At 56.5% G+C, this 24282-nt stretch overlaps 10 protein-coding genes across 10 annotated transcripts; 5 read left to right on the top strand and 5 right to left on the bottom strand.

Annotated features, from left to right (window-relative positions):
- Nucleotides 1-66: 66 nt before the first annotated feature.
- Nucleotides 67-1795, top strand: ACRALDRAFT_2042679 (uncharacterized protein; the record flags this gene model as incomplete). Its single annotated transcript, XM_071021273.1, has 6 exons — nt 67-81; nt 406-581; nt 642-982; nt 1029-1324; nt 1381-1540; nt 1596-1795. The coding sequence occupies 6 exons, from the start codon at nt 67-69 to the stop codon at nt 1793-1795; spliced, it is 1188 nt and encodes a 395-aa protein (XP_070873841.1).
- On the bottom strand, nt 1447-3014 carry ACRALDRAFT_1077060 (uncharacterized protein). Its single transcript, XM_071018585.1, has 3 exons — nt 2669-3014; nt 1596-2564; nt 1447-1540 (listed from the first exon to the last, which is right to left on the bottom strand). The coding sequence occupies exons 1-2, from the start codon at nt 2902-2904 to the stop codon at nt 1808-1810; spliced, it is 993 nt and encodes a 330-aa protein (XP_070873840.1). The 5' UTR covers nt 2905-3014; the 3' UTR covers nt 1447-1540; nt 1596-1807.
- Nucleotides 3015-3519: 505 nt separating this feature from the next.
- ACRALDRAFT_1064610 (uncharacterized protein) lies at nt 3520-5304 on the bottom strand. The gene has a single exon (XM_071017007.1). The coding sequence runs from the start codon at nt 5121-5123 to the stop codon at nt 3597-3599; it is 1527 nt and encodes a 508-aa protein (XP_070873839.1). The 5' UTR covers nt 5124-5304; the 3' UTR covers nt 3520-3596.
- Nucleotides 5305-5654: 350 nt separating this feature from the next.
- On the bottom strand, nt 5655-7825 carry ACRALDRAFT_1051327 (uncharacterized protein). Its single transcript, XM_071015686.1, has 3 exons — nt 7051-7825; nt 6627-6993; nt 5655-6566 (listed from the first exon to the last, which is right to left on the bottom strand). Exons 1-3 carry the CDS (start codon nt 7774-7776, stop codon nt 5971-5973), a joined length of 1689 nt encoding a protein of 562 aa, XP_070873838.1. The 5' UTR covers nt 7777-7825; the 3' UTR covers nt 5655-5970.
- Nucleotides 7826-8094: 269 nt separating this feature from the next.
- On the top strand, nt 8095-9921 carry ACRALDRAFT_1043556 (uncharacterized protein). Its single transcript, XM_071015313.1, has 4 exons — nt 8095-8240; nt 8329-9369; nt 9435-9638; nt 9725-9921. Exons 1-3 carry the CDS (start codon nt 8132-8134, stop codon nt 9491-9493), a joined length of 1209 nt encoding a protein of 402 aa, XP_070873837.1. The 5' UTR covers nt 8095-8131; the 3' UTR covers nt 9494-9638; nt 9725-9921.
- A 537-nt stretch (nt 9922-10458) lies between these two features.
- Nucleotides 10459-10882, top strand: ACRALDRAFT_2028074 (uncharacterized protein; the record flags this gene model as incomplete). The annotated part of the gene is made up of 2 exons (XM_071020509.1): nt 10459-10741; nt 10782-10882. The coding sequence occupies 2 exons, from the start codon at nt 10459-10461 to the stop codon at nt 10880-10882; spliced, it is 384 nt and encodes a 127-aa protein (XP_070873836.1).
- A 645-nt stretch (nt 10883-11527) lies between these two features.
- ACRALDRAFT_1051323 (uncharacterized protein) lies at nt 11528-15999 on the top strand (the record flags this gene model as incomplete). Its single annotated transcript, XM_071015685.1, has 6 exons — nt 11528-11548; nt 11597-12317; nt 12571-12770; nt 12858-13466; nt 13551-14403; nt 14470-15999. The coding sequence occupies exons 2-6, from the start codon at nt 12177-12179 to the stop codon at nt 15997-15999; spliced, it is 3333 nt and encodes a 1110-aa protein (XP_070873835.1). The 5' UTR covers nt 11528-11548; nt 11597-12176.
- A 671-nt stretch (nt 16000-16670) lies between these two features.
- On the bottom strand, nt 16671-18324 carry ACRALDRAFT_2042673 (uncharacterized protein; the record flags this gene model as incomplete). Its single annotated transcript, XM_071021272.1, has 2 exons — nt 16671-18170; nt 18247-18324. 2 exons carry the CDS (start codon nt 18322-18324, stop codon nt 16671-16673), a joined length of 1578 nt encoding a protein of 525 aa, XP_070873834.1.
- Nucleotides 18325-18662: 338 nt separating this feature from the next.
- On the bottom strand, nt 18663-20508 carry ACRALDRAFT_1077054 (uncharacterized protein; the record flags this gene model as incomplete). The annotated part of the gene is made up of 4 exons (XM_071018584.1): nt 18663-19449; nt 19517-20000; nt 20075-20110; nt 20217-20508. The coding sequence occupies 4 exons, from the start codon at nt 20506-20508 to the stop codon at nt 18663-18665; spliced, it is 1599 nt and encodes a 532-aa protein (XP_070873833.1).
- Nucleotides 20509-21869: 1361 nt separating this feature from the next.
- ACRALDRAFT_1082471 (uncharacterized protein) lies at nt 21870-24264 on the top strand. The gene is made up of 5 exons (XM_071019316.1): nt 21870-22234; nt 22302-22588; nt 22669-23219; nt 23289-23471; nt 23561-24264. Exons 1-5 carry the CDS (start codon nt 22013-22015, stop codon nt 24130-24132), a joined length of 1815 nt encoding a protein of 604 aa, XP_070873832.1. The 5' UTR covers nt 21870-22012; the 3' UTR covers nt 24133-24264.
- Nucleotides 24265-24282: the final 18 nt, after the last annotated feature.

Below are 24282 nucleotides of genomic sequence, written 5' to 3'. Positions count from 1 at the left end.
TGATATCCAGAACTTACATGCCAAGGGTCCATGATTATCTTCGCCTGCCGAACCAATCAGCGATCAATGACGTTGAACTTGGTCCGCTGACAGTTCCTTTACTCGCCGACGAAGTACAGAAGTACCCACTACGTTGTAGCCGTGCCGCCCCACTTATTCCAAGTTCATCGCGACTCGGAACTTCAAGTCGCATCCACGCGCCTCGACGTGCGACGGTTGCCTCTGCATTTCTTCATTCTGCATCTCACAATGAGACAAATAGCCCGTGGACTTCAATGTCGCCCTCGCTCATTGATATATCTACAACAATCAGTCGCTTCTGTCTCGTCTCATACTTGCGGCCAACTAACTGAAGCATCTCAACCGAGAATCTGGCGGCGAAAAATAACGACCCCTTCCATCAAGGAGAATTTCCATCGCGTGCCAGATGCGACGCCCATTGAAGAGGAACTTCTCCCCCAGTACAGGGCGGAGGACTACTACCCTGTTACGACAGACCAGACTCTAAACTCGCGGTATCGCGTCATCTGCAAGCTTGGTCGCGGGGTTGGGTCGACGGTCTGGCTGGCCAAGGATGTAGAGTACGATAGCCCTGACCTTTACAATTGACAACACATCCCTCAATCATCTCGTGTATCCAGGACCTCCCAATATCGCGCTGTAAAAGTCTGCACTCGGACGACAGACGGTGCCGTTCCCGCACAAGCCAGCCAAGAGATCGCCGTGGCCGAGTACCTCAAGACAGCTCCTGTCCAAGAGCACCCGGGCAGACGTAGTATTCGCACAGCTTTAAACTCTTTCACTCTCAACGGTCCCCATGGGACCCATACGTGTCTTGTCTATGCCCCTCAGGGAATGACTTTGACTGAATTCCGCGAGTACTTGCCGGGGAACAGGCTAGCGAAGCTGATGCTGCAGGCCAGTGTCCAAGTTCTTCTGATCGCGATAGATTATCTTCATAAAAACGGCGTTGTTCACACCGGTTCGTTCTCATGTTCCCTGGTCCGGCGCAATGCTAACACCAGTAGATATTTCTCCGAATAATATCCTTATTGGCGCAACGGATGACACGCCATTCTCCCAACTAGAAAAGGACGAGAAAGCCCGCCCCGTCGCAAGGAAGGTTCTCTCCGATAGAGTAATTTACATGTCGCGTCCAGTACCTCGGACAAATGGGCAACTTATTCTGTCTGACATGGGCTCAGCAAGGTTTGGCCAAGAGACTTTCACGGGCGACATTATGCCCGACGTCTACCGAGCCCCGGAGGTGATTCTAGGCATGGAGTGGTCCTCCAAAGTCGACTTGTGGTCGGTTGGAGTTATGGTGGGTTTCTGTACTTCACGAACAGTGGTGATCTACGAACTCTAACGTCTATATAGATTTGGGATCTTTTGGAAGGGAAGCGACTGTTCCATGCGAAGAAGGACGGCGTCCTTGATGATGAACAACACTTGGCGGAAATGGTGTCTCTGATGGGCAACCCGCCGCCCGAGTTTTTGCGACGCAGTGAACTCTGCGGAAGATTCTTCGACGATGCGGGTGAGCTTACTCTTGTCGCACATAACCTGCACACTCAACTGACACCATGTAATAGGCAATTGGAAAGGCTCCATTCCTATCCCGGACCAGTCCTTCGAAGATCGCATCACACAAGTCCAAGGCGAAGATAAAGAGCTGCTGCTTGGATTCGTGCGCCGCGTGCTTTGTTGGTTGCCCGAGCAGAGGCCGACAGCCGAGGAGCTGGCCTATGATGATTTCCTGATGCAGGCATACTTTGCACAGTTGAAAGATTAATACACGTAGTCATTATACCTTGGCCGACCGCCGCTTGGCCGGCTTTAGCAACTTGGCAATCTCCTTCGGGCCCCGAGTCCGCAGCGTGAGCTCTTTCATCATGTCATCCCACTTGACAGTGGCCTCGCAAGACGGGCATCGTCCCTGCACGGGTATCACCGCATCCCTTCCCTCCTGATCCTGGCCGAGCAAATGTCGGCTCCAGCAGGTCAAATGGCCAACCCCTTCGCAGCCCGAAGCGGAACACACCACATGTAAGCCGGTTCCGTGGCCCAGTTCTTCCCGGCAGATAATGCAAGCCCCTTCCCTCTCGAACGTGACTATGGACTGGGCCTTCTCCACATGTTCTTTAATCGGCGCGTGATCCAATGCCAGGGCGTTAATGCCCCATTGGGAAGCATCTGAACCCTCCGCGGAAGAGGCAACAGAAGCGGCATCTCCATGCGCCTCCTCGCCGGACGAGACGCCCTTCCCACCATTGTCCTCCGGGCCAAAGTCCGTCACGACCTGCAAATCCCGTCGCATGGCCCCGTCCGCCGTCGCACGGCTGGCCTCCCACGCGGCATGGGCTGCGCGAGCGAAAAGGTGCAGCCGTAAAGGCCAGCGCTCAAAACTGGGCACCCGGAGGAGCAGATGCAAATTGGACATGATCGAGCCGATGGCGGGACGGGGTCGTTTAGGTGCGCCATTTCGTTTGACGCCTGCCGCTCGCGAGATGCGCGATTCGCTGGGTATATGTAGGGAGAGATGGGGGTTGGTGAGCGCCCATCTACAGGTACGTTAGCGCCCTTCAAGCCGTTTGACAGGTAACGTCGGCGTTGCGCAGAGTCGCCGGAGGGGATTGTGAGTGCTGAGGAAAACAACAAAACGTACTCAAACTTGAGCGCGGCCACCATGCTCGGAAACCCCGATACCAGCGCAATCATCTCCCAAGGACGGAGGCTGTTGCGGGAGGTACGAGCCGCGCCTCCGCGCGCTTGGCCATTGTGCTGCTTCAGTCGCCGGGGAGGGTTGGGCGTCGACCCGATGTAGAGAGAAGCGTGTCGCACGGTCGAGCGCAGGACGTAGACGGTGTACAGGGCGGGGATCGGCTTGGTCGGGGCGGCCATCACAGGCGGCGTCGTCTCATCTCATCCTGCGTTGAAGTATTGATTTTCGTTCCCGAATTACGAAAGGGTAGAGTGAAACCGAATAGTTCTGCTGTGAGGGAGGATGTGCAGTGGTGTACAGAGTGAAGTTGGGGGTGGTTGCGGGGCGACAAGTCTCATTACGCGAGACGCGTGGGGGGACATTCAGCCCCCGCGTCAAGTACCAGTGGGGTGGTTCTAAATGTACCCCTTGCAGGTCTGCGACAGCACAACACTTGAATTGAACATCAACGTCTTCTGAGTGCGAGGTAACAGTAACTCCGAAAATCGCTCTGGGTTTTGACTAGACAGTTGGGTGCAAGATGATATAGTTTGTATGTGCGCAGTTTACATCATCTCTGGCTTGTCTTGATCATGTTTGATCATTCAATCGACCAGCTCGAAGTCTTGGATACCTTGGCTTTCCGGTGGATCCCATGCTTCACTCCTTCACTTCCACCTTGCTTCCGGAGGCAATCGTTTTTATCGACTTAAAATCCAGAGAGCTGTCCATTGCTATTCATCTGCATATCTCTTCACCGCCCGTATCCTTTCTCCTTCATGACCGAACACCAGCGTCAGACACAATCCAGACTTCCACATGGACACAGATTCGCATTTTAGTAATATGAACAGATCTAATATCTACACCCTCATCGTCTGCTTACAGCAGCTCACAGCAACCCCTGCTTCTGCAAATCATAGTACACCTTCTCCGGCATCACATTGCCCTCAGCATCCTCCATCTGCACGATACTGCCATCGTCCACCTTGTTCTTCTTGGCCTCCCGCTGGATCTTGTCCCACAGGTTCGTCGCCTCCTCTATACTCGAAATGTCACGGAACAGCGTCGTGTTGGTGATGCCCAGACACCGCAGACCGTGGATATGCCGCGCCTCGTTGAAGTGCTTATCAAACGCCCGCCGTCCCATGTACACGAAATTGCCGCATATCTCGCACGTAAACTCCACCCCCAGGCCGTGGAGCCTGTACAGCCAAAAGGGGATCGGTTTGCCGTCCCAAGCCAGCGGAAGTTTGAGCGGGTTGTAAATCTTCTCCTCTCCGTCCTCGCCCTCCCCGTCCTCGTCATCCCCACCCTCCTGCCCCTCCCTGCCGCCATTGTTGGTCGTGAGGCTCATGAGGTTCTCGAGCTCCTGCTGCCTCTCCCGCTCCGTCATGCCCTGCCTGCGCTCGACGTTGACCCGCGTGTCGCTGCGTTCCGTGCTCATCGCCGCCGCCAGCTTCTTCACTCTAAACTCGCGTTCCGCCACGGCGCGCTCCTTGAGCCGGCCGCCCAATAAACCACCCTTGACGCCATCTTGCCCATTCGTCTCCGCCGCCGCGCTCTCTTGTCGGGCTTTCCTCGCCTCGGCAGCTTTGATGTGTTTCCTCCCGCTCAGATGGGCCTTGTACACGTTCTCGTTCTTGAACTCCCTCTCGCAGTCCTCGCACCACGTCGCATCGGCCGCGCTCGCTTGCTTCGCCGCGGCGTTGGTGCCGTCCTCCGCCGGCCACCCGGGGACTTCGTGCTTCTCCCACGCCTCCTCGAATTCCTTGTCGAACCCAGCAAGGACCTTGTCCAGGTTCTCGAGCGGCCGTGTCCTGCGCATGAACGACTCCAGGTACGAGGCAAGCTCCCCGACGTACTTGAAATATTGATCCGTCAACTTGTCGTTCCTCTTGACCCCGCCCGCGCCAGGGGAAAAGTTGTCAAACACCTCGAGGTATTGCAGGTAGGACAGGCGCTTGACGCCGGGGAGGTTGAGGTACGCCTCGTGGCAGGTGTAGAGGTCGAAGAAGCGGCCAAACCCTTCCTCGCCCGAGAATAACGAGTCGACAATGTAGGGCATCGGCTCATCGGCCGACCTCTTCACGCGGTATCGCATCTCCGAGTTCTCGGCTTGCTCGGTTGGATACTTGACATGGTGCTCGCGGAGCTCCTTCAGCTGACTATAAAACTCGTCGAAAGGGTCGCCGGCGCTGATCTGCTGAACTTCCCGGGATAGGAACCCGTGATCATCTCGGTAGATGTCCAGAAGCTTGGAGGATTGCGATTGGATCTGGTCGAGCAGCTGGGATATTTCGTGGTCGCGGTTGAGGCGGTCGCGAATGTGTTTCGGTTCTTCACCGATCCGGTCGGCGATCCCTTGTTCTAGTCGCTCGAGATCTTCGTGAAGATATCTTTGGTCTTCGAGCACCATCGTGGCGATGTCCACGCGCTCGTGGAGTTGGAGGCGAGAGTCGGCAAGGTGGAAATGAGGCCAAGATGAGTACGACACGTAAAAGGTGAACTCGTCGCGATATTTCGATGTAGAGAACCACTACCTTGGTGTAGATATATGTTATGCTTGCGCTCACGAAAAGGTCACGAACAGACCGTTGCGACCATGACACAAGCAACGCTAAATTTCTGGGTACGATAGATATTGCAGCTCAATGATTATGTAATCATATGAAGTCCCACTTTTGGAATGGATTCGTGAGATGGTCTGTGCTTAACACCAAGATCTTCCCGTGAAGCCCAACACCATGCGATCAGATTATCTACAAAGCAACGCAAATACACAAGGGAAACCACATCAGAACTCCGGTTTACTTGTCCTCTCAGACGATAAAGCCATGGCGATATTTCACTACCAAGGTGGTTGCAAGCCACATGCAGACATACACCGGGCCTCTCCAAGGAGGAAAGATGGGAAGACTTCAAACCCCAGCCAGCGCGTGGGTTCACAGGAATAGTCACGCTTGCAGACGAGGCAATATGCGATAAGATTTTTATCTCTAAAGGTAACGCAGGCATACACACGAACATACATCGAGGAAACCCGTTTCCTTCCCCTTTTGCAGGCGAGTAAGGCTGCCATAAGACTTTCTCCGCGAGATCGGGTGCAGTAGGACATGCGAAGAGCATCAACATCTTCGGGTTCCGTGCCCCTGGGTCAAATGACAGGCTGTAGCAAGACTTTGTTATTAAAGCCTACACGCGAGCTCACTCGCAGACGCATAGAGGACGCCACTCCCCTTGCAAAGGGAGCTGCAATGCAATGCTCAAGGCAGCAGTCTCTTAGGTGTGCGAGGATAATACGCCGCGAGGTGGACGCTTGGTAGTGCCAGGAACCATGAAACCACGCGATCAAGACCAATGCCACCTCCGCCATGCGGCGGCACACCGACCTGTCGGAACGTCGTCAAGTACTCCTTGATACCGGCACTTTCGGGGTCGACGCCCTTGGCGCGGATACGATCCTCGAGTTCCACCGGGTCGTGAATTCGCTGGCCGCCTGAGAGCACCTCCTGCCCACGGATGAACATATCGAAGGCATTTGTAACACGAACACCATCTCCTACCGTGGTACCCTCATCGTCAATCTTGGCATAGAATGGCCGCGCCGTCTCAGGGAACTTGTCAATGACGTAAAAGTCCGTCTTGTACTTGGCGCGGACGACTTCGCCAAGGGCCTTCTCTTGCGGGGTGCTCATATCTTCATCGTCCCGGACGTTTGCGAACTCTGGGGGACCTTCCTCTCGTAGAAGCTTTTGTGCCTCGGCGAAGGTTAGGCGGACTTCCTTGCCCGGCTCGGGAAGGAGGAGCGGTTCCGAATGGTATACGGATCGGACTATTTCGATTTCGTCCGCACATCGCTCTGTAGTGGCGCCACACCCGTTAGCACATGTGCATCAGGACTGCCGTGATGAAGACTGACCTTGGATTCCACGGAAGATGGCCAGCAGCACGCCCTCCAGTAGGGAAAGAACTTCGATGTAGGAATGCCTGATTTCCATCTCCACATCAAGCCCCGTAAACTCGGTCATGTGCCTCGATGTGTTGGAGTTTTCGGCCCTGAAAACGGGGCCTATGCTGAACACACGCTCCCGGCCTCCTGCAATCTCGAATTGTTTGTAGAATTGGGGCGATTGGGCGAGATACGCCTCCTGGCCGAAATAGGCGAGTTTAAAGACGTTTCCGCCGCCCTCCGACGCTGCGCCGATGAGGCAGGGCGGTTCAAATTCCTTGAAACGGCGGGTCTCGAGGTATGAGCGGAAGATCTTTTTCACTTCGATACGAATGTCCTGTGTCGGTGTTAATGAGTACCCATCCAATGCAGTTCATCACCAACACCGACGTACCGCAATGGCCTGCTGAACAGGGGCGCGCTTGTGCATGGCAATGTTGTCGAGATGGGTGAGCATGCTTGCGGCTGGCGCCGTAGTCTCGGTAGCGGCGTCAGCATCTTTCTCCGCGTCAGCATCTCCCACGTGGGCGCTCTCGTCGCTGAAATTGACAATGGGCTGACTCGCGGCCCCCATGGTCATTCCAAGCATGGCCGGAGCTTCCGCGAGCACGAAGCACTTTGTGATGTGAAGCTCGAGCCCCGAGACTCGGCAGCTCTTGACGGGCTCGAGGGGTGGCACCACCTTGGCTTCGACAGCGATGAAGCTCTCCGGGTGGATGCTGGTTACCCATTTCACCATGCGTCGACTGACAAGGGGCTCCTGGTCAGAGGCCATAATGACGCCCTGGACGTTCCAGTTGCCTCCCTTGCGGAGCTCAACAAAGCCCATCTTGGCGCTCTGCACGCGAGACTTTTGAAGCCATGCGCGCACGACGACCGTCTTGCCATTGTGGGTTTCGTCAAGGGAACTTATTTCGACTTCCTCGGCGTCCGGACTGAAAGCCGAGGTCGTGGTCTTCCTGTTCCCATAGTTGTCTTTGGCGGGGTCGTCGTCGGATTGCGCCTTGGCGGCGGCGGCGGCGAGTTCAGCCGCGCGCTGGGCTTTCAGAGCCTCCTTCTTCGCCTTGGCCTCGGCCTTCTTCGCGCCCTTCTTTGACGTCGGGGCGCTCGACGCTTCCATGATGCTGGTGTTTGTCGGAATTTGTGACTAAAGGCGAAACAAAAAAAGTTATACTGAGTAGGGTTGAGGGGTAGTGGAGGGGCAATGAGGGGCAAGCATCGTTGTGCACGTGATGCGCCAAGGAAATTCTGTACCTAACGTTTTCTGTGCAGGTACATACAATTAGGTACATTTTGAGATCTGTCGCGCACAGACCACTTTAGCTACACGTGACGCGAGATGGAGGAATCAGAAAGCTGCAGCACACGCATCCCAGCTACGATGCCATTGGGACCTTGATGCCAAAGTTTTCATTGATCAAAGAACGCCCTCCACGACCGCTCGACACCACGCATCACAACTACATACATTCATCATGACCGAAGGAATGAGCGGTATCGACCGAAAGGCCGATGAGAGGATGGAATTCTCCACCTCAAAGGAGGTCACCGTCCATCCGACCTTCGAATCCATGTCACTGAAGGGTGAGTCTCTCCTCGCCGCCGAGCCCAGTCGATTTGTCTCTTCTCCGTCCTGTGCGAGGAGAGTCTTGTGCTAACCTCTGCGTCTCAGAGAATCTTCTTCGCGGAATCTACGCATACGGATACGAGTCCCCTTCCGCCGTTCAGTCCCGCGCCATCGTGCAGATCTGCAAGGGCCGGGACACCATCGCGCAAGCGCAGTCGGGCACGGGCAAAACAGCGACCTTTTCGATCAGTATGCTCCAGGTTATCGACACGGCGGTGCGCGAGACGCAGGCGCTCGTCCTGTCCCCGACGCGCGAGCTGGCAACGCAGATCCAATCGGTCGTCATGGCCCTCGGCGACTACATGAACGTGCAGTGCCACGCCTGTATCGGCGGCACCAACGTGGGCGAGGACATCCGCAAGCTCGACTACGGCCAGCACATCGTGTCGGGTACCCCGGGACGCGTGGCCGATATGATCCGTCGCCGCCATCTCCGTACGCGTCACATCAAGATGCTCGTCCTGGACGAGGCCGACGAGCTCCTCAACAGGGGATTCCGCGAACAAATCTACGATGTCTATCGCTACTTGCCCCCCGCCACGCAGGTCGTCGTGGTCAGCGCCACCCTCCCCTACGACGTGCTCGACATGACGACCAAGTTCATGACCGACCCCGTCCGCATCCTCGTGAAGCGTGACGAGCTCACGCTCGAAGGGCTCAAGCAGTATTTCATCGCGGTCGAAAAGGAGGAGTGGAAGTTTGACACGCTCTGCGATCTCTACGACACGTTGACCATCACGCAGGCGGTCATCTTCTGCAACACGCGCCGCAAGGTCGACTGGCTGACGGAGAAGATGCGCGAGGCCAATTTCACGGTCAGCAGCATGCACGGCGACATGCCTCAGAAGGAGCGAGACAGCATCATGCAGGACTTTCGTCAGGGGAACAGCCGCGTGCTGATTTCGACCGACGTTTGGGCGCGTGGTATCGATGTCCAGCAGGTCAGTCTGGTGATCAACTACGACTTGCCCAGCAATCGTGAGAACTACATCCATAGGATTGGCCGAAGTGGTCGCTTTGGTCGCAAGGGTGTCGCCATCAACTTTGTTACGAGCGAAGATGTGCGGATCCTGCGAGACATTGAGTGTAAGTTTGCTTGTTTGTTGGCGTAAACGCTTTCCTTCTGGCCCTGACGCTGACCTGGATGCTAGTGTACTACTCGACCCAGATTGACGAGATGCCGATGAATGTTGCCGATCTCATCTCGTAGGCAATACGGGATTGTTTTCTGGGGCGATTTCCAGCAAGATTTATAAGAGTCACATATCCTTCCCTGTGAAGTAAAAGCAGTAGGCTGGCGCAAGGGGCGTCCAGTCGAAGAGTGTGTGGAGGAAGGGGGCCTTGGCTTCGAGCAAGTGAGTACAGTGTCTGAGTATGATCTTTGCGGATCATTTGTGAGGTGCTGCTGGTCTCCAAGTACTGACATCGTCGCGCCCTGCAGGTCAATATCAGATTGTTCTCACCACCATGCCACGGATACTTTATGTACCGGATCTTAATCAACTGTGCATTGTCTTGATGTGCCTGCCTATGCGGTGGAGACCCTCACTGTGGTCCTACACTTATAGAGTATCGCAAGGATCATATCTGGGCAGTCCACGGTATCTACAGATTATACAAGTCGAGGTACCACGAATCGAAATTCTATACTGTCAAAGCCCACACGTGAAGATGTTCCTCCAAGTGCTGCAGAGTGAATATCACTTTCGTTTGACATGAGGTGTGAAGGACGACACTGGCCGGCTCCGGAGCTGAATATCATACCATCTGCTCCGCACGAAGATGTTCTGGTAACCGCTGGTTTGAGTGATATGATGAGAAGTTTACCCTCTTTCAACAGGTCTCCGCTTGTACTGCGACCTACGACGTTTTCCTAACTCGGGTCTGAGATGCGTTATCGCACGGACGTTTTGTGCTAATGGAGATGACTTACATGGTGATGCATCAAGGTCCGATTCCCGGGGCGTATTTCAAGACGTCATAAGAACGTATGTGATAACGCAGGACATCCTCCATCACCGTCGTTAACCCCACTGTCTCAACGCAACCATATCACTCTCTACTCGACATCGATCAACTCTTATTGTCCTATACACGCCCTTAACGGCATGTCTGCGAAGGAGCTCCGAAGCACAAGTCAAGACTCCCAACCCATTCAAAGTCTTTTTAGCCGCCATGTCATCCCAAGAGCCTAACAATCGGGACTACGGCCCATCCTCACATCCATCTACCTTCCCCGTAGATGAGGCGACCCACCAGCCGCAGGCTCACGAGATCCGATCATCTGGTCCCGCCAACGCAACGGAAGCCAGGAACACCACCCGGTGGGAGAATATGGGCGAAAACCCCCCACTGCAGAACGAGAACGAAGATGCCGTCGAGCAAATGGAAACCCTGGCCGAAGGCGACGTTGCTCACGCCGTCCAGCGGAAGAGCGGGACGCAGAAGGTGCCCGGAGGTGAGGTTGTTGAGCATAACTTTACCGAGGGGCTTGATAGGTTCGCCCGACCCATTACTGTCTCTTCTCGGAAGCCATGCTTCAGTCGTTATTCAGATTACCTCGGGTGGCGGCGGTTATGGCTTGGTTTTGACGATCTAACTGTTACCATAGGAAGAAGAGGGAGCAAGCTGAAGCCCGAGAGGCGATCAAGGCGCAGAGGAGGGCAGGGGTCAATGTTGACGGGGGCCTTGGTAGGGAGAGACTTCGAAACGAGGATCTCAGGGATGTGTGACGATTCATGGTGCGTTCTATCAAGGCCCAGGGAGTCGTTTCTGAGATGAATGGACACACTGGAGCCGCGTCCAATATAGTCAAAACGACCGTTGAGGGCTCGGCCGTACTGCATATACCCTACGATGTACGTTGTTACCACCACTTCTCTTTAATACGCCACAAACTGAGGCGTTTACGCACTATTAGCCATCGAAACGTTGCTCGCGCCTCTCCAACTTTACTGCGTGTGTTGTTGCTTACCAAAAGTACTTGCTACTTCGTACGTGCTCCGCATAGATTCGGTACCTAGGTACTCATTCGAAGTACACACTTACGCCGTGTTCCGTCGGTACTCTCTCTCTTTTTATGGGCCTGGTGTAACTATCCCCTACTCATGGCTACCTGGAGCTCATCGTCAGTCGTGCTACAAGATATGTTCACAGGCTTACCCCTTGGGTGACAGACGATCGGGCCACCGACTTCCTTCTAATCGACGTACGAATATGTGCAACGAGCTACACCACGACAAAACACGGTCCATCAATATCTTAGGTAGGTACCTGATATTGAATGTCATATACTTTACTGATGGATTGCAAGTACAACGAGCTCGCACGGTGTGCCGTATCGTGGGATACCTTATACGAAGTACGTACTTCCCAGTGGGAAGTATTCTTGCGGATGTCGCGAATCAGAGCCATCGTGGTGCGAGGAGGCAAAGTTTATTTCCCAGTCTACTGTCTAGCTTCTATGCCACCGCCCGTCATCATGGAGGAAGGTGCGAGCGAGGTACTTCCTACCTTCCTGTCCCCTTCTCAGGTTTCCAAAGTATATAAGGAGTTACCTCCCGGATCAAGTATCGAAGACCGCTGCCCTCGCCAGCACCACCTCATCCACCTATATCGTACGCCCCAAGTCTATCCGTTCCTCGGGCGTCAGGCTGTTCTTCTGCGAATCCCTGGCCAGTTCAAATATACCTATACCCATACACGAGAGAGGTGGTCGTTGAGTGTTTGCCTATGACGTCTCTGTCCATGGTAACCGATTCCAGACTCCCCTACGGATAAACTTGCTTTGACAAAGTGTATCCTCTCCCCTGAACCCCAACCTTTGCGTCTGTCGATATTCCACCGACGAATTATCACGAGAAGGCGTTCCGTGAAGTCATTCATCCGCCATCATGTCGGCCGAATATCCGAACCATCCTTTCCTCTTGACCGTGGACCAGGTCGTTGCCACTCTCGGCACCAACCTCGACAAGGGCCTCAGTCCCGAACAGGTCAACAATGCCCAGCAAACGTACCCCCCGAACGAATTCGAGGTGTCCGGTTCCATTCCCTGGTACAAGATCCTCAGCAAGCAAATGTTCAATGCCATGATCCTGGTATGCCTCTTTCACCCCTCCCCTTTTTGCCCCCAACGCGTCTCCTGTACAGACCGCAGGAGCTATTACGGCACGACAGTGTTACACGCTGTAGTCCCGTCGAGACGACAGTCATGGAATACAAAGAGCCATGCAACGTCCCGAAGCATGAGTGACAACATGCTAATCGTTTGGCCCGCCTCGGTCCTAGGTCCTGGTATTCGCCATGGGTCTTAGCTTCGGTATCAACGACTACATCGAGGGAGGTGTCCTTGCCTTTGTGGTCGTCGCCAACGTTACCATTGGTTTCTATCAAGAGTTCCGTGCCGAAAGGCGCATGGATGCCCTGCGCGCCCTCTCCTCTCCCTCTGCAACCGTTCTTCGGGACGGGAAGATGCAGGTCATTCCAAAGTAAGTCGGCCTGATGCGCCACCTCGGCCTCGAGGTGATATCGTCATTCCACGGGCGAAAAATGGCTAACCCCACGTCTGCTCGCAGTGCCGAGGTCGTACCCGGGGACATTGTCCTCCTCAAAATGGGTGACACCGTTCCGGCTGACCTTCGTATCTTCGAGGCAATGAATCTATCGTGCGACGAGCAGTCCCTTACCGGCGAGTCGATCCCAGCCGACAAGTCCATCGAGGCCGACATACTCATCCCCGGCACCGATGACCGTGCCACTGCGCTCGACCAAGTCGGTGTCGGCGACCGCGTCAATATGGCCTATGCTACCACCATCGTCAAGAAGGGTCGTGGTCGAGGTATCGTGGTCTTCACCGGCATGAAAACCGCCGTCGGTGACATTGCCGCCTTGACCACGAAGACCGAGCGCAAGCCCGGCCGCTCCATGAACTACAAAAAGTACGGCAAGAGGCAGCCCTTCGTCGGCGCCTCGAAGCGGAGCTGGGATGCCATTGGGAAGTTCCTTGGTCTCACCGAGGGTACGCCCCTGCAGCGGAAACTCGCCGCCCTCGCCTACTATCTGTTTGGATGCGCCGTGATCCTCGCCATCATCGTCTTTGGTGCCCACAGTTTCGTCCTGACTGGCGAAGTCATCATCTATGCCGTGTCCCTAGGCATTGCCATCATTCCCGAGTCTCTTGTTGCGTAAGTGGTCTCAATCTCCCACTGTCAAAAGAGAAACCGGGAAGAAAATGAAAATGAATTGAAATACGTGCTAATCGTCTGCAGTGTCCTCACCATCACCATGGTAGTAGCCGTCACCGTCATGCGCAAGTCTAACGTGGTCGTCCGAGACTTGTCAGCCCTTGAAGCCCTGGGCGGTATCACCAACATCTGCTCCGACAAGACTGGCACCCTCACCCAGGGCGCCATGATCGTTCGCAAAGCCTGGCTTCCCATGAGCCACACTTATACCGTTCACGACTCGCGGAACCCTAGCGACCCGACGCAGGGGAGAGTGGCCTACTCCGAGACGATGGAGGAGGCAGACATAACGGACGAGTCCCGGCGAGATTATGACCGTGAACGGTCCGCGGCCACCCTCCGCTTCGACCTGCCCGAGGAAAAAGAGAAAACCCCCATGCCCGCGACAGCGCCCGAAGTGGATGCCGAACTGACACCCGCCCTGCGGGCCTTCCTGCTGTCGTCCGCCTTGTGCAACCTGGCTACCGTCCGGTACGACCAAGAGGAGTCCAAGTGGCAGGCGACGGGTGAGCCAACCGAAATCGCCCTACAGGTATTCGCGCACCGGTTTGAGCTCGGAAAAAAGACCCTCGAGGCGGGGGGGTGGAAGCAAGTAGGCGAATTTCCCTTTGACAGCTCCGTCAAGCGCATGTCCGTCGTCTACAATGCGCCCCAGGGTGGTGCACCCCAGATCCTCCCGACGGACAGGAGCATCGTCTTCACCAAGGGCGCTGTCGAACGGATCATCGACCTGTGCAGTCATGTGGGTTTCGGCGACGCGAGACAGGCCATCACTGATGGTCTCAAGGAAGAGGTGATGGAGCAGATGAGCCATCTTGCGTCGCAGGGCCAACGAGTTCTCGCCATCGCTTACCGAGAGTGGGAGGAGGGCAGGTTCGTCATGCCCAAATCTCGCAAGCCGTCGGACCGCGAGAAGTCGAACCGCGAGAAGTCGAACCGCGAGGCGTCGGACCGCGAGGCGTCGGAACGCGAGGCGTCGGACTCGGACGCCGACAAAGCTCTTCGCACCAAAGTCGAGCGAGATCTCGTCCTCCTTGGCTTGGCTGGCATCTATGATCCGCCACGACGGGAGACGAAACCGTCGATAGCCGAATGCTCGACCGCCGGGATAAAGGTCCACATGCTCACTGGCGACCACCCGGAGACGGCCAAGGCCATCGCCAAGGAGGTCGGTATCATTCCCAAGGATATGGGCATATTGCCAGACCACGTAGCCCGAGCCGCCGTCGTCAAGGCCACAGATTTCGACCGCATGACCGACGACGAGATTGACCAGCTACAGGAGCTGCCTCTGGTCATTGCTCGATGCGCCCCCGAGACCAAGTCGCGCATGATCGATGCCCTCCGCCGCCGGAACGCATTCATGGCCATGACCGGCGATGGGGTCAACGACGCCCCTTCCCTGGCGCGCGCCGACGTGGGAATCGCCATGGGTTCGGGGTCGGACGTGGCCAAGGGGGCTTCCAAGATTGTGCTGACGGACGACCAATTCAACTCGATCGTTTCGGCTATCCGCCAGGGTCGCCGCATGTTTGACAACATCCAAAAGTTCATTCTGCACCTACTCACGTCCAACGTGGGCGAAGTGATTCTCCTGATTGCCGGCCTCGGCTTCCGGGATAGATCGGGCCTAGCCGTGTTCCCGATATCGCCGCTCGAAGTTCTTTGGATCAACATGGTGACGTCTTCGTTTCCCGCCTTTGGACTCGGCCGGGAGGAGGCGGCGCCGGATGTGATGCGTCGACCCCCGCACGACAAGAGGCGGGGCGTGTTCACGAACCAGATCCTCGTCGACATGCTGGTGTACGGAGTCATCATGGGTGCATTGACCATGGTCAGCTTCTGCATCGTCATCTGGGGCGCCAACGGCGGTAACCTTGGCATTGAGTGCAACAAGACGTACTCGGAGGCCTGTATTCCGGTCTTCCGTGCTCGCGCCTGCGTCTTCGCCGAGCTGACATGGATGATTCTACTGTCGGCCTGGGAGTTCAAGAGCCTGCGCCGTTCCCTCTTCCGGCTCGATCCCGAGGACCCGAGCCGATTTCCCCTGTTCAAGGACCTGTACAACAACAGGTTCCTGTTTTGGGCCGTCGTTGTCGGTGGCCTCTCGGTCTTCCCGGTCGTATACATCCCGTATGTCAACACGGAGCTTTTCAAGCACGTCGGCATCTCATGGGAATGGGCCGTGTCGATTGCCTTTACCATCCTCTTCGTCTTCGGCATCGAAGCGTGGAAGCTGGTCAAGCGACGCTTCAGCCTGTTGGAGCCGGCACCCGTGGAGCGCGGCACGTTCCACCAGGGCGAGGTCCAGGTGGGCCCATCGTTCAAGAAGTCCATGACCCTCAGCAGCTTTAAGGAGTGGGCGAGTTTCTCGCGGAAGGACTCGATGAACGGTAGTCGATCGCAACGGGCCAATGGCGAGGCCGCCGGACCAAACGGGGTGCAGGGCAATTCTGCGAACAAGGCGGCCTGAGCGGCCCAGGTTGGAGCGCAGACTTGCCGTCCCCGTCATGAATCTTCGTTTGAGATACCCGGGCCGGAAAGGGGTTGCATTGATGGGTGCTTTGTGTTTTTGATCTGTCGAGGGTCATGTATGAGGGCATCTCTCTTCCAAACAACGGATTACGTGACCTTGGTTGTTGATTTTTTTTTCTTTTTCTTTCCAGTTTCCTCAAGAGCTCAAGAGATACGGGATATGTTGATGGATTACCGTCTGGGGATTCGGAAGAGATGTTTGTGGTTGTAGGTGTTGCTTTTTTGCTTCGCTGGGCTATTCATCGGGTGAGACTGGTTCTCAGACCCGTTCAAGAACGAATACTGGGTGGTTATTAGAACGGGGAGGGGAGGGCACAGGTTGTTCATGAAGGTAGTATGCTTTCCGTTCCAAAGGCCCCTTGAACGCCTTCCCATATGCTAGGTAATAATACTTGCAGTAAGGAAAATAACCCGTCCAACCATTTGACCGCCGTGACTGTTTAAAGTGCCCGCCCGCCAAGATCGTAATCGTCGTGATGATTAACTTGTTGCACAAGTTGCAGCATGGTCGAGGAAATCCCATGTCGTTGCGCGACCCTCGTCTTTGTGTGTTCTTTTTTTCTTTTTTTTTTTTCTCCTTTTTTTTCCTTTTTTTCTTTTTTTCCTTTCTCACCTTCTTCCCCTGCCTGCACCCGGCATACCGGGCATACCTCCTCCGCCCATGCCCATCTGCCGCATCATGGCTTGCATATCCGGCATTCCGCCGCCGCCGCCGCCGCCGCCGCCAAACATCTTCATCAGGCTGCTCATGTCGGGCATGCCGCCGCCCATGCCGGGCAATCCGCCGGCGCCGGCGCCCATGCTCTGCAGGCGCTTCTGCATGGCGGCCATCTGCTGGGCCTTGTTGGCGCCGCCCATGGCCTGCTGGGCGCGCTGCATGTTCTTCATGTTGCCGCCCATCTTCTTGGCCATGCCGGCCATCATGCGCTGCTGGGTGAGGAGGTCCTCGACCTCGCGGACCGAGGTGCCGGAGCCGCGGGCGACGCGGGTCATGCGGCTGGGCTGCTCGATGAAGATCTTGCCGTCCGAGTCGAGCTCCTTTTCCGTCATGGAGTCGCAGATGTAGATCATGCGCTTGAGCTTGAGGGAGCCCTCCTCGTCGTCCATGCCCTGCATCATGCCGCTCATGCCGGGGATCATGCCGGCCATCTTGGAGAGGGGCCCCATCTTCATGATGTTGGAGAGCTGGTCGCGGAGGTCGCGCACGGTGAAGATGCCCTCGGTGATGTGCTTGATGGTGTCCTTTTGGTCGAGCTTGAGCGACTGCACGTGCTCGACGAGGCCGGCCATGTCGCCCATGCCGAGCAGCTTCTGGACGAACTGCTGCGGGGCGAAGCGCTCGAGGTCGAGCATGTGCTCGCCGGTGCCGATGAAGACGATCGGGGTGCGGGTGGCGGCGACGGCGGATATGGCACCGCCGCCGTGGGCGTGGCCGTCTGTTTTGGTGATGATGATGGCGCCAAAGTCGGCGGCCTCCTTGAAGGCCTTGGCCTGGGCCTCGGCCTGCTGGCCGATGGAGGCGTCGAGGACCATGATGGTCTCGTCCGGGCGGACGGCGGCCTGGATGTCGACCATTTCCTGGAACAGGGCTTCCTCCTGGCGATGGCGGCCCGAGGTGTCGACGATGATGACCTCGAAGCGTTCCTTTTTGAATTTTTCCACGCCCTCGCGGGCGACGACGGCCGGGTCCGTCTCGGTCAGGGAGCCGTAGTAGGGGATCTTGGCCTTGGTGGCGTTTTGGCGGAGCTGGTCGAAGGCGCCGGCGCGGAAGGTGTCGGCGCAGACGAGGCATGACTTGAAGCCGCGGGCCTGGTAGTGGCGGGCGAGTTTGGTGCAGGTGGTCGTCTTGCCGGCGCCCTGGAGGCCGACGAACATGATGACGTTGGATTTGCCCTTTTTGGGCCGGAAGGGTTCGGCGTGCGGGTCGACGAGTTTGACGAGCTCGTCAAAGACGGCTTTCTGGATGAGGCGCTTCTTGTTCACGGCGGGCGGGAGGTCTTTGAAGTTGACGGTGGACTTGATGGATTTGCGGAGCTGGCTTACGAGCCGCACGTTGACGTCGGCTTCGAGAAGGGCGGCGCTGATTTCCTTGAGCATTCCCTCGAAGGCCTATGGTGGACGGTTAGCGAGCGATGTCTGATAAGGGAACGACGTCGTCTTGGATCGCCGCCATGGTAGAACGTGCCTTTTCATCGAGGTTCTGCTCCCTTGTTAGGTTCGAGACGGCCGTATTAATACGGCGCCCGAGGTCTTGGAGAACCATGATGACGGTTGCGGCTAGTACGCCGACAGAAAAAGAGTTGGGTTGCCGAGTCGAGGAGACGGAAGTTGTATGTGTTGATGTGGGACACGATGGAAATGACACTGAAGACTGAAGGGGGCCAGATCCGTCAGTGTCGGGATGGCGGTGTTTTATTTCCCCGGATTCCGGATGGATACGTGACTTGCGCCGCAGAAGCCTAATAGGAGACCCATATTTGATTACTAATCAATAACCACGATCTGAAGATACTCCCGGTTTTTAATGTCCCATGTTCAGTCTTTCACCTGGGCCTGCCCTGAATATATATGTGTTTTTATTTATTTTATGCAATATCTCTTTCATGTCACGACCCCTGCCGGCTCTCTAGGCCGAAACCGCGCCTTCACTCCCGTCAACATGGCCATGAAGTAGTAACGAACCTCCTCTTCCGGCGGCAAAGTAACCTCGAGCTCAAACTCCCGAAGAAGCGCAGGAACAGCTTTGTGTAGCACGAGGTAGGCCAGATTGCGGCCGGGACACGTCCGGCTCCCACCGCCCCAGGTGAGGTTGTACCTCTCCATACTCCTCCGCAAGTCCGGATCCCCCAGCCAGCGGTCCGGATCGAAGACGTCTGGGTCGGGGCCGGCAATGTCTGGGTTCCGATGGAGCGCCACGGGGTTACAGCCTACGGTGGTACCGGCGGGGAAGAAGTGGCCGTGGGCACGGAGGCCTCCGGCCGGCACGGTGCGGGACAGGGACATGCCGAGCACGGGGTGTAGGCGCTGGGCCTCTTTCATGGCGGCCTGGGTGTAGCGCAGACGGGCCGCGTTGTCGAAGCGGGTGGGGTCGGCGGGGGCGCTACGGATCTCATCTGCGACCCTCCGCTGCACGGATGGGCGGGATCCGATCATGGCCAAGATGGAGGTTAGTGCCGAGCACATGGTCTCGTGGCCGGCGCCAAAGTTTGTGACGGCCATGCGGCGCAAGTACGTCTCGTTGAACTCGGGCTTCTCTTTGTGGAGTTTGATCAGATCGGCCAGGAGATCCTCGCGCGTATGCTTGGGTACTTTAGTGGGCTTGGAAGACTTTGTGGGTTTCGAGTTTAATGCGGTCGCGATACGGCGTGAAGATTGCCGATATACACCCTGGAAGAGCGCAACAATGCATGCTCAGTTGAAGTGGTCCATGGCGGTGGGCGGAGGGAGTCCTTACCGGGAAGAACGGCTTTAGATCCTTCCGGGACCTGTACGTCAGTCCCATGATCCGGGCAAAGGCGTGGCTGGCCCTCTTTGATACGAGCTCAGCCTTGACGATGGCAGGGAACAAGCCAAGAACACTCTTGCGTCTCCAGCCGAGGTAACCGTGGCTGCTGGAGCCCCAGTCGGTCGTATCCCTCAGGTAGCCAGGGGACCAGGAGAGCACAGTGGCGCCGAGACACTCGACGGCGATGATGTGCATCCATTCCTTTAGGTCGACCTCGGCACCGTCGAGAGAGCGGAGGCGGGCGATGACACGTTCCAGGACGCCGTCGACGGCATCCTCGTACTTCTTGACGCTGTCCATGCGGTACAGCGGTCCGACGAGTCGTCTCTGCAGACGGTATCGATCCGTGTTACGCTCAGAGAGGAAGTCTAGGGTGTCTGGGAAGTGCAGCCGAAGACGCCAGTCTATTTTGGGTCTTTGCAGAATCGTGGCCACTGGGGGGAAAGAAAGAAAGGAGTGAGCACATCTGTCCATATCTCTGCGGACATGAACATGGCAGCATTCTTACAATAAAACTCAGACTTTTGATATCCGCTGCCAGCCCCTATCGAGCAAGTCAGCCAAATCTATTATTTCTACTTGATATTTTCTGTGTAGGGTCAAATCCTGGCCGTCATCGCAAAGGGTCAACATGGAACTGCACAACGCACGGTATATGACCTTGAAGGCTTCTCGACTGTCAAACCAGACCTCATTGGGGGCCACCCGGACAACCGGCCCGTACTTATTGTGAAGCATCTTCCCAAGCTCTAGCATGCGACCGTCTCGCACTTGCAGCGCATACCAGAAGCTGGAGATGGCCGCCCATCGAGGGCCGGGGACACCGGAAAGGGGGTGAAGGAACAGTCTATACAAGACAATGGCGGCCGTTCCTACGACACTGGTGGCCAGGGCCAGGGTCGGGTAGATGAGAGCCGCAGCTATCCATCCCCGGAGAGACATGGAGCTTTGCGTTGGGGAGGCGGTAGACGGCAAGGCGGACGACCTAGGAACGGTTCGGTGAGGTGAAAGAGTGAAGTGTGATACTGCACGTGATCTTGGGATTACATATGCCACGTGATGGTCTCGAATTAAGTTGATTAGTCATGGAGATTTGGTGGGGTAGACTGCAGGACCACTTTATTAGCAACCTCCTCCCCTTCCACCAAACATCAGAACAGACTGACACTCTTCATCTGGGTTCAGTGACAACACGCGTCTAAGAAGACACGCGAATGGAGCTTGGGCCATGAGAATCTGGCCAGACCTGCTCCCGGTCGTTGATCACTAAAGCAACGGCAGCTTGGCGTGAAAACGCCATATGCGTTCGTCCAGCATTGAATCCCTATTTCTTAGGGTCACCGTGGAGCGACTTGGCATATCATGGCTTTCACTATGGTCCGGACATACTACCCCGGAGTCAGCCAATGACCAAGAGATTCTCACAATGCCTTTGAGCTCGCAATAGCTTGTACCCGCAACGCCACGCCACCCATGGACGACTTCTGGTAGCCTGTTGCGTTGGTCATTCTCAGGTCAAGACGACCAGCCTACTCAGTACTGGTCGTATCGTATACTGACAGCACTGGGTGAATCAGTGTTCCTTACAATGCATGTCCCGCCGAGCTATCGGGCACGACAGGCGCCATTCTCGTCGAGAGAGCGGAGGACCTCCAGAAGAAACTCCAGGAGACGATCTGCAGCACTGTCGTCACCTGTCGTTACAAAGCAATGAGCGCAGACAGCGAGGCCTCTTTAGGCCTAAAGTCCACTCGAAGAATGAGGGGAAACCTCCGCGTCTCGATTCCGTCACTGCAGATATCCGCTCGTCCGAGTCGAGGTTGCACCTAAGCGAAGCGCTAGGAGAGACGCCCCATGGTCGGATTCCCTGGATAATGAGTACCGGGTAGCGCCCAGCTTTGGCGTAGAATCCCCATGGGGTAGGGCCCAAGCTCCTCCACACCGCGAGTCAGTCACGGGGCCAATACACGAGTCTAACGAGTCCGATCCCAGAGCCTCACGTCGGTGTTAGTCCTCGCCATGACCTTCCAATGGATATCCCTATCCGTCTATGGCCCTGCTGCCCGGTGACCTACTGCGATGGCCATCCCTCACATAATACTTGATGGCTATGGCCTGGCTAGCCCCATTCCCAGTAGACGATGCAAAGGTCGGCCGCTTGGTCAACCATCACCCTGATGCTACAGAAGCCAGCGACGAGGAGGGTGGGGAGAAACAGCGGGGACGCGGTGTTCAATGTTCTGCGACCCTCATCGCGTATCCAGGACCCCGGGCTCTCGCTGTTAGCGTCATGGTACGAGGTTCTCCAGAGCTTCACTGCGCATGATCCCGTTTATATGAAGACCATATCTGTCCCGCACTGTGTGTCTCTTCTCTCTCCCCCACCAGCCACTCGTAGGCCAGCTCGAAAGGAAGAAGCAAACACAGCAAAACTGCTAGACAAAACATGTCCATCACAGAAAAACCAGAGAGTCTCGCCCACGTCGAAGTCCAGCCGTCGTCGTTCGACCATGCCAACCACCCAGACAAGCCCTTCGCCTCGGACGATGTGGTCACCGGCTATGAGACCACCGTCGAGGGGTTGCCCAAGGGCTACTTCCGCAGCCGCTTCTTCATCGGCACCATGTTAGCTACCGGCATTGGCCTCTGGGCCGGAACCTCTGCCTTTGTACGTTTGCTTTCATCCTTGTTCTCTCCTGCGCTGCATTCCTAGATTCCCCCCTGACTCTTTCCAGTCCTACGCAGCCCCGATTCTCACCCAAATCAACCAAGACCTGGGCCCCGATCCCCGGTACACTTGGATCGCCCTCGTCTACAATGCCGCCCTGGCCGTTTGCCTCGCCCCGGTCGGTCGTCTCTCCGATATCTTTGGGCGACGATACTACTTCATTGGCGGAGCCGTCATGGCTGTCGTGGGAACCATCGTGTGTGCCACGGCCAAGTCAATCACCACGCTGATCGGAGGCAACGTACTACTCGGCATGGCGAGCGCGACGCAGCTTTCCTTTCATTTCGTCGTCGGGTTCGTCTCCTTTGCACAGCCTTCATCCAACCCATTCTCCCTTTCTTTCCTTCATTGACGGCTGCTGACATTCCGTCCAGTGAACTGCTCCCCATGAAATACCGCTACATGGGCAACGCCGTCATGTACGTTTTCGCCATTGCCGGCCCGGGCGTCGCTCCATCCATCAGCTATTCCTTCATCGATCGGTACCCCTCGGTCGGCTGGCGCGGCATTTACTGGTTGCTCCTCGCCATCAACGGCGTCGCCCTCGTCCTCTGGACGCTCTTCTACTTCCCGCCCACCTTTGCCAAAAAGCATCAGAACCAGTCGGAGGGCGAGGACAAGTCGAGCATCTGGTACTGGATCCGCCACTTCGACTACGTCGGCATATTCCTCTCGTCCGCCGGCTTCGTCGTCTTCCTCCTCGGTCTGAGCTGGGGTGGTACCGTGTACCCCTGGGCGTCGGCCGGCACCATCGCGACCATCGTCATCGGCTTCGTCATTCTCGTCGTCTTTGTTCTGTGGGAGATTTATGCCCCCATCAAGGAGCCGTTGGTGCCCATGCATTTGTTCAAGAATACCGAGTGGGTTGCTTCGATTGTTGTGCTCGGCGTCGGCGCTGGTGTCTACTACGCTTTCGCTATTATCTGTGAGTCTGGCTCTATTGTCCCGCCCTCTTTAATCCCTTTTCTTTCAGTGCATCGGCTGACCTGACCAGGGCCCATGCAAGCGGCTGTCATGTACGATGAGGGCAACATCCACCATGTCGGCGCCATTTCCAACATCATCGGCCTCGGCATGACAGGAGGACAGATCACTGGCGGATTTCTCGCAGCCAAGATAGGCAAGACAAAGTACCAGTGCATGTTCACCTTTTTCGTCGGTGGTGTCTTTTTGGCTTGTACGTCCCCATCGTCTCAAGTTCCGGCCCTTTTCCTACCTTTTCCCCCGTGCCCCTTTTAAAGAGCCACAACTGACGAAACCCATTAGGCGCCGCCATCGTCACCCGCCCCGAGGACAAAGCGGCAGCCATCGCCCTGGTCACCCTGGGCTGCTACTGGGTAGGCTGGACCGAATCCATCTGCCTCTCCAACGCGACCATCTGCGTGCACGACCAGCGGCAGATCGGCATCGCCGGCGGCATGGCCGGCTCCCTCCGCGCCGCCATCTGCGGCGTCCTGACCGCCGTCTACACCGTCATCCTGAGCAACCGCCTCAGCACAAACATCCCCAAGTACGTCCCCGACGCCGTCATCGGCGCCGGATTGCCCGAGTCGTCCGTCGCCGACTTCATCGCCGGCCTAGCTGGCGGGTCGCTGGACGGCGTCCGCGGCGCCACCGAGTCGGTCATCGCCGCCGGTGTCAGCGCGTACCAGGAGGCCAACGCCATGGCTTTCCAGACTGTCTACCTGAGTACCATCGCCTTCAGCGTCATCGGCGTCGGCGTGACCTGGTTCGCGCCGAACACGGAGAAGTACATGGACGAGAAGGTGGTCGCCACCTTGGGGAGCGACGATAAGAACACGGCGGCTGTGTCGGAAAAGAGGGACTCGGAGGTGTAGAGTGGCAAGTCGTAAGGCTTCATGTGTCCTTGGGGGTCGAATAGATCGCGATGCGTCCGATCCTTCGCCGGGGAGGAGGTTATACTTGACCGAGTATGCACACTTGAATCCAAATGAAGTCATGATTGAAGCATTTCCATCTCAACCACC

Source organism: Sodiomyces alcalophilus, assembly GCF_042370955.1.
Source record: "Sodiomyces alcalophilus JCM 7366 unplaced genomic scaffold ACRALscaffold_5, whole genome shotgun sequence".
NCBI classification, from domain to species: Eukaryota; Fungi; Ascomycota; class Sordariomycetes; order Glomerellales; family Plectosphaerellaceae; genus Sodiomyces; species Sodiomyces alcalophilus.
This window is presented reverse-complemented; position numbering and strand designations above follow the sequence as displayed.